This window comes from Puntigrus tetrazona, chromosome 17 (genome assembly GCF_018831695.1).
Source record: "Puntigrus tetrazona isolate hp1 chromosome 17, ASM1883169v1, whole genome shotgun sequence".
NCBI lineage: Eukaryota > Metazoa > Chordata > Actinopteri > Cypriniformes > Cyprinidae > Puntigrus > Puntigrus tetrazona.
Genome location: NC_056715.1, coordinates 9,353,052 through 9,365,106, shown reverse-complemented (window position 1 = coordinate 9,365,106; position 12,055 = coordinate 9,353,052). Strand labels below are relative to the sequence as shown.

The 12,055-nt window shown below is 37.6% G+C and overlaps 1 protein-coding gene across 1 annotated transcript; it reads right to left on the bottom strand.

The window, feature by feature from the left end:
* Positions 1–52: 52 nt before the first annotated feature.
* Positions 53–11,875, bottom strand: acss1 (acyl-CoA synthetase short chain family member 1). The gene is made up of 14 exons (XM_043263101.1): positions 11,523–11,875; positions 11,199–11,295; positions 9,461–9,660; positions 8,541–8,716; positions 7,214–7,366; positions 6,594–6,741; positions 5,718–5,855; positions 4,456–4,548; positions 4,193–4,305; positions 2,924–3,050; positions 2,339–2,466; positions 1,475–1,538; positions 1,108–1,229; positions 53–906 (listed from the first exon to the last, which is right to left on the bottom strand). Exons 1-14 carry the CDS (start codon positions 11,863–11,865, stop codon positions 736–738), a joined length of 2,073 nt encoding a protein of 690 aa, XP_043119036.1. The 5' UTR covers positions 11,866–11,875; the 3' UTR covers positions 53–735.
* Positions 11,876–12,055: the final 180 nt, after the last annotated feature.

Below are 12,055 nucleotides of genomic sequence, written 5' to 3'. Positions count from 1 at the left end.
TGCCTTGTCAGAAGTAGCTAGTGTTTGCGTTCACAAAAGCAGCAGAGTCGCATTTATCGTGGTAACTTTAATTCCAGTCAAAATACAAACCTCTTACTACCGTCAAACGAAAACAGAGAGCTAGAACACGCAGCTGGACATTACGATTTTAAACATTTTTAATGTTCAAAATAGTTTTTTTTAGACAATTAAAATAGGAATTAGACGGAAACACGTAGACGTCCACTCAATAATATGCAAATCATATATAATATAATAGCATCATGTCATAATAGTGATACTGATTAAAAAAATTAACCACAGTCATAACATGTTCATCATAAACATGAGAAATTTAAGGCATAAAAAATGAGAGAGGTGAGATTTACTGGAACACGCACTGATGCAGCACCTTAAAAATAATATCATCTCTTAAACAAAAAATACTGTTGTTGCAAAATCTCACCTCGTCTCAGACTACAAGAACACTGTGCAAAATGCTTCATAATTCATGTTTTAAAAGAGGTTTGCCCAAGTTGTACAAACCTTACACCTAACAGTCTTACGGAGGGGTTAATATCCAGTTCAGGTAGGATTCGTGAGCAAGGTTTACTACATATGAGAGCATTTAACCTACAGTTTATGCCTCCTGTGTTCTTAACACACAGTACAATCACATTTACATGATTTCCCGTCATCACAGTTGTATTTATAGTTCCTCAAAATAAACGTTGCAACATCCCAACAGTTTTTTTTCTACTTCTTAGCTGCACTGTAGCATTTATGAGCCTGAATGATCTCAGAAACGACAGAGGGGTCATCCAGCGTGGAGATGTCCCCCAGGTTGTTCGTGTCCTTCATGGCGACCTTTCGCAAGATTCTCCTCATGATTTTTCCAGATCGTGTTTTAGGAAGTCGCTTCACAACCTTAAATAAGAGAGAAGAGATGCTTTCACAGCTGACCAAACAAATCTCCAAACCATCTGTGCAACAGGTCTGCACGGACAGTGATTAAAAAAAATATCCTATTATCAGTAATAATCCTTATTTGTAAATGACATAAGATTAATACAATCAAGAGTGAACGCTGTACAACAAGGTTCAATAAAAAAAAGTCAACGACTTTACCAGGAAATGATCAGGAACAGCGTATTTAGCTATTTTTGTAGCCACTAGGTGTCTCAGGTCTTCCACAACAGCGCGCTGCTGCTCAGAAGCAGATTCTTTTAAAACCACAAACGCAAATGGAACTGGTGGAAGAGAAAGACGTGAAAACAAAGTGAGAGACATTCGGCAAAGTTGAATCCGAATGAATGATTTTGTGACGCTCAATTATGCCTTTATTATTTTACGTTGTTTTGAGAATGAACAATGGTGTTGTAAAGCACACACTGGAAGGGGTCAAAAGGTCGCTGGTCGCTGGGAGTGTTCCAGATGGCTCATGAATGAAAAAGGTGAGACGAAGAAGAAACAGAGGGCTTGTCAGGGGTCTCACCTTCTCCTTTGATCTCATGGGGAATTCCTATCACTGCGGTCTCGGGAACATCTGGATGTTCATCCTGACAATAGAGAAATACAGTCAACCGAAAGTTTGATTCTGCACTAACATTCAAAAGTTTGTGGTCAGTACAATATTTTTTAATGTTCTGGAAAAAGTCTCTTATGCTCACCAAGGCTGCATTTGTTTGATTAAAAAGTAAATAGCAATTTGAATTGCAAAATGGCTATTTTAATATATTTTATGTAGTAATTTTTCCTACATGAAACACTGTGATTTTCAGCAGCTGTTACTGCAGTCTCCATTATAACATTTCTTCTTATTATTATTAATGTTAAAAATAGTAGTGCTGCTTAATTTTTTTTTATGCGTGATTCTTTTGTGAATAGAAAGTTCAAAGAACAGCATATATTTGAAATCGGTGCCGTTTAAATCAATCACATCCAAAATAAGTGTATTTACATAATATCTATGTGTGTACCATGTATATATTTATATATAAATACACATATATACATGTACATATTTAAGAAATACTTAACATGTATACAAAAATATTACATATATTTCTTAATAGTCCTGTCAAATGATTAATCATGATGAATCGTATCCATTATCATATAACTTTTATTTTGGATATAATTACATTTTAAAATTTTAGTTTTAATAAATACATTTCTGACACTAAACTTTTAAACAGTAGTGTATTAGCACAGCTCTGTAAAACCAGACTCTCTATAGAACAGAAAAAGGTCTGATTAGTTTGCCCAATTGTTGTAATGTTGGGTTTTAAATGATGAAGGTGCTGGCCTAAATAATACTGAATTATGCTGCTTGTGATAAATGAACTTGGGGTCTCACCAGTGCATCTTCTATCTCAGCTGTGCCCAGCCGATGCCCACTGATATTAATGACGTCATCCATTCGTCCTGTGATCTGGTAGTAACCGTCTTCAGTGCGGTATGCCCCATCACCCGTAAAATACTGACCTATGACAATTAACACCTTAATATCATCTTATACCTCCGATTGCTATCGTGTCAACTTTGATTTCAAACTTTTTATGATTTATTTATGATTCAGCACCATGCCAGCATATTCATGGCAAGATAAAACATCTCAATTTCACCAAACAATAATTTTATTTATATTGAAAAACCTTAAGAACAATTATTTAGATTCTTTCAGCTTAATGTATCAAACATTTCTGAAGTAAAATGGGGTAAATGGAATGGAGTTACTGCGAGTGCAATCTACAACAAAATAAGGCATGATGATTATTTTGACATTTTTCCAGCTAGGACTTGGTAACATTCCTCTCATGCCCTCGCTTTGAAGCCGAAGTCAAAAAGAACAGCTGAATAATTCAACAAGTATCCAAACTTTTCTTTTTCATAACTTTCATAGCAAGAAGAGCTCTTCAAGAGCCTCTGGGGTCTTGCTCACCTTGGTACGGTTTAAAATATGCATCCACGAATCTCTGGTGGTCTCCAAATATGGTTCTGGCCATTCCAGGCCAAGGCTGGCTGATGCACAGAGCTCCACTGACATCATTTCCTGTTATTATCTGTCCCTATTGATGAAGCAGAATTGATATTCTACATTACTAAAAACATGTGCACTTTCCTCAGTTGATCTTAAATAGGGGGTGGGGTTGAAAATCTCTCTGAATAACCCCAGAGTATAACAAAAGAGGAGATTGGACGTGCTCCAGCATGCATTATTACTCTTTTTTCCAGATCCAGTAGAGAATTTGAGGGCTCAAAGTTCGCCACTGTCTGTAACACAAAGCTTTCTTTAATCACAGCAGGAGAGGCTGGATGCATGGATCCAGGCAGAGCCAGGCAGAGCAAAAGACAAATATAACCCATGCTTAGGTCTGATTAGGACAGTCTGCCAGCAATTATTTGGAACCGTTGTTAACTACACTAGACAACCAATAAAGAGCTCGTTTGAACTAATTTGTCATAACTGACTTTGCATTTCACATTGTCAATTTTTTGTGATTCTGACTTTCACAGATTATATTTCACAGTTCTGACTATTTGTTACAAATTAGTCTTACTATATCACAAACTACGCTTAACACGTCATTTTAATTCAGTATTGTAACTATTTTTTCATATTATACCTATATCACATGATTGTGATCTATTTCTTAGAACTGCAGCTTTATTTCTCACATTTCACATTATAATGATGTTTTATTTCACAGGTGTGACATCTCATGGTTATGTTTTTATTTCTAATAATTATGACTTTTAATTTAAAACTATTTCAGGTCATGACTATATCTCACAATTACAACTTTACATCTCACGACTATGATTTTTATATTTAAAATTTTTCTCTTTATATTTTTCAGATTATTATCATATTCCTTCAATTATTTTTTTTGCTAGAATAACCTTCCATTATAATCTCACGACTATGACTTTATTCCACTTTTTATTTCAGATTACAGCTATATCTCACAATCATTCTTTTATTTCTTGCCGTTTTCACTTTATATCTCACATCGTCACTTCATATCTGACGGTTTTAACTTTTTTGCGTGGCTTACAACTAATTTACATTTGACGTTTTTACTTTGAGGCGGGCATGTTTCTGTATTATTGTGTTGAAGAATTTAACCAGATATAAATGCACCCCACGTTCTTTAAAAACAAGTGACCAAGCAGTGAGTCAAGACCTAAATAAACAGGTATAGATCACCTTCTCCCCGTGTAGTGACGGCTGGATGCCAAAAAAGGGTCTCATAGCCATGGCAGGCCGGATCTCTGCTCCCGGTTCAGCTGGGAGTGGAGCGATACACACGCCACCAGTTTCTGAAGAGAGAAACCCTGGTGAAATACCTATCTATTTCTAAATAACGTCACACATGGTGTAAATCATCCCATCAGCGCTAACAGTCCAAAGATTACGGTTATGATATACAGACAAGAACAGATGACAGTCGTATGCAGAGGGCATTTTACCTGTCTGCCACCATGTATCCACCAGAGGGCACCGTGCATCCCCGACCACATTATGAAACCATTCCCATGCCTCATGATTAATGGGCTCTCCAACTGCCAACAGATCGCACATTCACATGGTCATTTATATAGACAAATGCATCGACCAAAACACTGCACTTAAAAACTTGTCTTTAAGTTGATATGATTGAGTGACTTGGCAATTCAAGGAAATCTTAACACTATCTTTTTAAGTGGAACTGATAGGTACTAAAGGGACCAACAAAACTCAGACTGGCTGCGCATGCAATCGAGTGTCCTTGATGTTTGGCACGGAGTCGGATTTTCCATTGTTGATCTCAAAGGCTGTGTGACCAGACTCATTAAAAATCATCCAGAGCGAGCAGGCTAAATTTTAACTGTGGCTGAACTCTCTACATGCAGAGCTGACTACACTAGGGTGGTGGAAGTGCAATATCGGGGCTGGTAACACAAAGGTCTTCGGTTCAAAACCTGAAAAGGGTGACCCTTACGCTAAAGGGCTGATTAGTTCCCCTTCCCCACTGTGCCCTTGCAATGCACTTATCCCCAGAAGCAACCCCCAAAGTAACCTGGGGTTAAGTCATAAAACACTGCTTAAAACACACAGGCTTTCACAAACAGTTAATACAATTTACTTTGAGACCTTTTTGTTTGATGTGTGGAAAAACTAAAGACAACTAATATAATAAGAAACTGTAGACAAAAATGGTAATGTGTTTAATATATACTACTCTTGAAAAGTTTGTGGTCGGTAATTATTTATCCTCGCTAAGCCTGTATTCATTTAAAAAAACAATAATAATAATAAATTATATATATATATATATATATATATATATATATATATATATATATATATATACAGTAAAAACAAAAATGTTATAATTTCAACAGTCCTGTGAAACAAAATACATAGATACAAAATACAAATATAAATACATAGAAATGCAATATATATTTTGAAAATATTCAAATGTATATACATGACTATATTTATATTTCTATCATTTAAATTATATATATTTAAAATACAAACTTTTATTTTATATAATATACAAACTCTGTCTTTAGCCATTTTAATCAAATGAAAATAATCCTTGCAAATAAACTTATTTTACTAACCCCAATCTTTTCCAATGGTAGTGTACTACACCAAAAAATACAATATATTAAAAACACATTTATTACAATAGCTGTACTTTTTAAATATGCATTTATTTACTAAACCTTTGTAGTCTCACCAGATGCGAGTGTCTTCAGTGATGACCTGTCATATTTCTTCACCCAGCTTTCCTCATATTTCAGAAGTAATCTGATGGCAGTAGGAGCTCCATAAAACTGATTTATTCTTAACCTCTGAACTGTCTCCCAGTAACGACCTAAAAACAGTCACAAAACACATTCTAACAGTAAAGACCGAGATAATGAAGACCACTTTACAACCAGAAAGAACATTTAATCAGAACCTACAAAAAAGCTACATAAATACGAGCATCAGCGATAATTATGACTGCTAACATTAAGCATTTCATAATTGATACCACTTTTTGAAAATCAGATTTCATTAAGAGAACATCAGAGGAAATGTTTCCTGTAGAGGTCACACTGTAAAGAGCGCATTGCTTTATGGCCACTCAAGATGGCTCATTTCCATTAAAATACACTCATAAAAGCAGATAAGACTCGCTATACAGGTTAATGTGTCACATGATTTTATCTGACAACTGAACAAAAGCAGTTCATTCACTTTGAAGGGCTGGGAGGGACAGTAATACTATCTGACATGATCTACAGGGGTCATCACCTGGATGGATGAGAAGAGGAACATGACCAACACAACTGCTAAGCTTCAGGACTGAAAGCTGCGTCTCTAAAACACTTGACTAAAAAGAATTAAACAGGATGTGACGCATTCGATTTTTTTGATTTTTTCTGTTCGACTTCAATTAAATAGCTTTTATTGTCTGCAGATAAGCTGCAATGCTACGACAATGCACGTGATGATAAACCGCTAAACCAAAACTGAAATTGAAAATGAAAAAGAGGTAGTGTGTGTGCATTATGCTGCGCACATACTGCATGGATTATTAGTATTGATCATTTCTCTTGATATTCACCTGGATTGGGGTACACAGGTGTGCTCTCAAATAGAACAGATGTGGCTCCGTTACACAGCGGTCCGTAGACCACATAACTGTGACCCGTAATCCAACCGATGTCAGCAACGCAGCCAAACACGTCTCCAGGTGTGTAGTCAAACACGAACTGCAACAACAGACAAATCATTTGACGCATTATAATACACATATACTACCAGTCAAGCTTCTGGAATGGAGTTTTGACAGAATTTTGAAAGGAGTTTTTTTATTTGATTAAAAGAAACCGTAAAAATAGTAATAGGATGAAATACTGTTACTACTTAAAATGCAAAATAACCATACCAGCGTATTAGAATGAGCTGTGTGTGTGCGCATGTTTTTGTGACATCTGAGGACAAAATTTGTATAATGACATGGGTATGCTATTACAAGGAGAAGGTCACTTATTACCTCATATCTCCACTTTTCAGAACACTTATAAATCATTATTTTGTATAAAAAAGTAGTCTGTAGTAAGGGGTAGGTTTAGGTGTAAGGTTGGTGTAGGACAATAGTGTAGTTTTGTACAGTATAAAACCAATACGAGTGAGATAGCTGCGAGACAGCTTCTACGTGATCAGAGAAGCACAGAGACACACCTGATGTGTGAGAGACGCGTAGAGTAGGTAACCGGCCTGTGTGTGTACGATGCCCTTGGGTTTACCCGTACTGCCAGAGGTATACAGCATGAACAACATCTCCTCGCTGTCCATAGGCTCTGGAGCACACACTGGAGACTGTCCCACCATCACCTGACACAGACAGATAAAGTACATTGCATTTTCTTTACATTACCAGCACCATATATATTTCTATATAATTAAAAAAAACAACCTAATTTTAACTTTTTATGCTGCTTTAATCGTTCAGTTAAAATGCTGAATCATATGTTAATTCTGTTAAGATCAGCTCAGTATGGGGAAGATGCGGTGTGAAGTTTCTCATCACGGTGAGCTGGCGTCGATGTGACAAAAGAATCTATTTGATATGGATGTTGCACACAGCAGGGAGAACAACTTTCCACACCGTGCCTCACACACAGCTGTGGCTGTAGAGCTTTGGTTCAGAAATGAATTGACAATCACTCAAATGCAATCTAGATTCAACATTCACCTGGACATCTACTATGAGCCTCTGATGAGTCACTGTCCATTTTCAAGCTTTCATGCAAGTATGAAAGGGTTAACTTTCAGTTATTCGCTACACTGTCATTGTCTTTTATCCAATCTGTTGTGTAATTTAATAATAATCTTTGTTTAGTCTAATTGGATTTTCCGCTTGTTTTGCCACCGTTGAAGACTAATGTGTTTTCTGCAAATAATGAGATTAAATGAGATATTTAGCCTACAACCAAAACATTAACCTTAAACGTAACTGGAGAGTAACTGCATGTGGAGAGCTCACCTAGACCCAGAGCAGCAATTTTTTCTGTTCCTTTTATCACATGTAATCTGGTATTTCCATGAACTGTGCCTACAAATAGAACGCTGCCAAACTGTCCAACATGTGACCACTGTGAACAATTCTAGACAAGGAAATTCTTGCCCTTTTGCAGAGTAGGTGAACATCGCTGTGCAGGGCTGCGCACCACCTACTCAAAAATGAAGTAGAAACAGAACTATACTAGTTTTGTGCCCTAATTGGGTACAAATTAGGAACACGTTCCTTATCCACTTCATAAACTATTACAAAGCTTTACAAAAGACCCTGTTTCTGGTAGATGAAGCCTTACGGAGTGTAACCTAGCAGAAAGTGGCTTGCTGAGCAGATATAAAACCATTTTAATATCCGATTCATTCTCCCTTGTTTAAGATCATCCTTATTGCCGTCAGTCATGGCAGAGGTATATAAAACCCAAACAATAATAACAATGATAAAAATGTTTGGAATTTGGCTTTCTAACCTGACCATTGTTGTGTGATTTACCTCATCTAATGAAATATCTAGTTTGCCCATCGGCACGCTGTTGTTAGTTCTCTTGGCCACAAACACATGCCGGACAGACGGACAGCTCTTCACTGCTTTATCCACCGTGGACTTCAGATCGAAGATACGGCCACCCCTCACACCTTGGTTGCATGTGATGACGAACTTGCACTGGGCTGTGTGAACGGAAAAGAGAGGAATAATTCAACAGACACTAACCAGACAATGTACAATAGAGGGCTAAATTTAGACATGATGGTTCTGCCTGTATAAACACAATTACATTTTAGGTCATTTAAAAAAAAAAAGGAATTTGATAACTTTACTTTAAGAAACCAGTGTCCCTGGATGTTTTTTATTCACAATAAGATCAGAAAGAAACATCTGCTCAGTGTCTGCTGTATTAAATAAGATAAAGAAAGGCCTTTATCTGAGAACAAACGCCCTCTGAAACCTATCTATGTCTAGAGCATCACGTACACACACATATCCCAAAATGAACAGGGTTTTGTTTAGTTAGCCAGCTTTCCCTAATTTAGTACGTAGAAAATACAACATGAAAACCTGGAATACCTGGAAAGTATACAAGAACTTTACTAGAACTGAATAACCAGCAGAGGACTTTAAAGCTTGTTGTTGTAATTAATAGTTAACAAGAAACTAAACAGTTCATTAATACCATGATGTGCTTAGTCACATATTTATCAGTACACATAAAGAAATCTTCATAATCTTTCAACACACTATAATAGCTTATAATATAATTGCTCTGCCAATGAAGTGAGCTTGAATTATAATGTACATTTTGCTCATTTAATAATAATCATCATTATTGTTTGTAGTATCACTAAAAACTACTTTTCAGCTGTTGAGACAAACAGTTCACCGTTTTACTGACAAAACAGCATTATTTTACTCACCATCCTGAATTCGCCCAGCCAGAGCCTCTGAGCTGAACCCCGCAAACACCACAGTGTGTACAGCACCGATACGTGCACAGGCCAACATGGCTGCTACTGCCATAGGAGACACAGGCATGTAGATGGCCACCCGCTCTCCCTTCTGGACGCCATAACTCTTTAAAGTGTTGGCAAGGCGGCAGGTCATCTCCAGGAGCTCCCTGAAATTTTAATGTTGTGCATACATAAACATACAGCTGAGTAACAGAAGCAACCGTGGGGGTGGGAAAGGAAATGTGTGAGAGTTTTATTTCAAGTGGTTCAAGTGTGCAATTGAAGCAAACATGCACGGAAACACCGAGGTCACACGGTCGTAGTGCACCAAACTGTCATTAATGGGGAGTGGTTTAATAGTGTATTTGTACTATAATAAAATACTGGCAAGCTTTTGTTGGCCTAATGAACATACTATTATGCCAGACTGCATCTGACAAAACGGTTAATCTTGATTAGTAAGGATCTGCGGTCACTGATGAGAAACAGACACGTGTCTGAGCAAAGAACACTGTACGTCAGGCCTCAAGCATTTCTTAATCTCCACCATTTGCTTGTGAGATCAGGGACAAAACACTTTCACTTTCACATTAATGCGTATCGCTGTCTTAACTTCCTGTTCGCCCGTGGAAGCAGGAAAGCGACGTGTACGTGTACAATGCTAACGCCGTCGTCTTTTACACACACGACAGATTGTGCAATCTTCACAAAACACCCTCAAGTGATTCCTATCTGACCTAGAACAAGAGATACTGGGAAACTAATCTTCACATCTCCGCAATAAAAGATGAGAAACGGCTAATTTTCAAGGTTCAGTGTGCAGGCTCGATCAGAGGAAGCGGCCTGCTGACGCTCGTGTTTTGGTAACAGTGGAGACAGTAGATCCTGTAAATATTTAGCCTACTCTTAACAGCAGCGATCTGAACCACAGCCAGGAATATTCAATCTTTCTCTCGAGCATTAGAGAACAGGGAGACACACATTCCATTACAGGACCCTCAAAACCCGCCTTTGTTCTTCATAAGAAAGTGCATGTGAAGGAATTCCCCCTAAACTCTTCAGTAGCGTGGTCTCATATTACATGTTAACCACGTCGATCCCAGCATGGCCGGGATTTATTATCTGTGACAGTATGAAAAAACGATATTTGATTAGGTCAGCATTATATGACTTGAAAGGTATGATGATAATAAAGCTAGGGGAAATGAGCATAGACATACAATACTAGTCTTATGCGAGTGGGATTTAATAGGAAAATATGCTATTTGCTCTTAATACCACCGGAACGCTAACTTGCATTGCTGTTAACTAAAATTACTAAAGCATTTTCATGAGTTGAAATAAAATAAATAGTAAACAAAATATAAGTATCAGATCAAAAATTAAATACAGAAAAATAAAAACTAATAAAAATGACAAAAGCGCATAGGATTACTAAAAAAAAAATCAAATGAAAACATTAAATATGAAAGTATTTAAAATATACAATGCGATATAAATACTACGAAACAAATACTATTACATAAATACTAAAATATAACTGCTAAAATGTTACTTATTGCCAGTCGCTATTAAAATAAATAACATACAAGCAAATCTGAAACAAGTAACAGCATCATAAAAGTAGATACTAGTTAAAAACTGCTTGCTGTGTTGAAAAAAAAAAACTGGGGTGGGGTGAATTTCACAGGAGCTGCGGGTGTACCTGTATGTGATCCTTTCTTCTGTGCCAGGTTCATCTTTCTCCCAAATCAAGGCCACTCTCTCAGGATCCTTTGCCACGTGTACATCCAAACAGTTCACTGTCAATCATTGTAAGAGGGAATTACTACAACTCTCACTTTCGACAATAAAGAAAGCCGTTCTTTAAGCATTTATAAAGCAGTGAGTGGAAATCTAAGCATCGCCTTCTCTGTCAAGTTAAAGTACACTCGTGACTTCTTGTTCTGATAGATACATACATTTCATCAGGCGTGTCTTCAGTTTAGGTTTATCAACGATATTCTATTAGAAAAGGTCTGACACTTACCAGAAACATTCAGTTGTCCTCCAAGGAACCAGTTGATTTTCCCGCTGGAGAGATCGCAGTCGGTCACTCGATCGAATGGCTTGGTCCATGCCAGCCTTTCCTTGGCGATGGACCCCCAGAAAGTTTCTGGATCTCTGACTGACAGTTCGTATAAATCTGCATAGGTCTTTCCAGCGAGATGCGAGCTGAGGTCCGGCTGAGCCGCGCTGATGCTGCTGGACAGAGACCTCGCGTGACACCGTGAGATCCACACAACGCTTCTGCGGAAACATTTCTCGTTACCAAAAATAAAATTCGCCCTGGCCAAAGAACTCAGCAAACTCATGCCCACGCGTCCTGCCATTATTCCACTCAGTCTCTGGAGTGAAGTTTGCGCAAGTTTCCTCAGCCCGCGATCATTCCTCAGAAGAGAGAGGGAGGAGGAAACTTGTTGACAAAGCGCTGGCCTGGAGAAAAACTCACTACACGCCGCCCCCTAAATCAGCTTCATTATGAACAAACAGAATCACGAGAACTTCGGCTTTCACAATCTT

Excerpts from the sequence above, each read along its gene's own strand:
- acss1 (XM_043263101.1), bottom strand. The coding sequence starts at position 11,865 with ATGGCAGGACGCGTGGGCATGAGTTTGCTGAGTTCTTTGGCCAGGGCG. Across the intron at positions 1,230-1,474 it reads CCATGAGATCAAAGGAGAAG|TTCCATTTGCGTTTGTGGTT; the intron begins GTGAGACCCCTG and ends CTCTTCCACCAG. Across the intron at positions 907-1,107 it reads CTGTTCCTGATCATTTCCTG|GTTGTGAAGCGACTTCCTAA; the intron begins GTAAAGTCGTTG and ends CTCTTATTTAAG.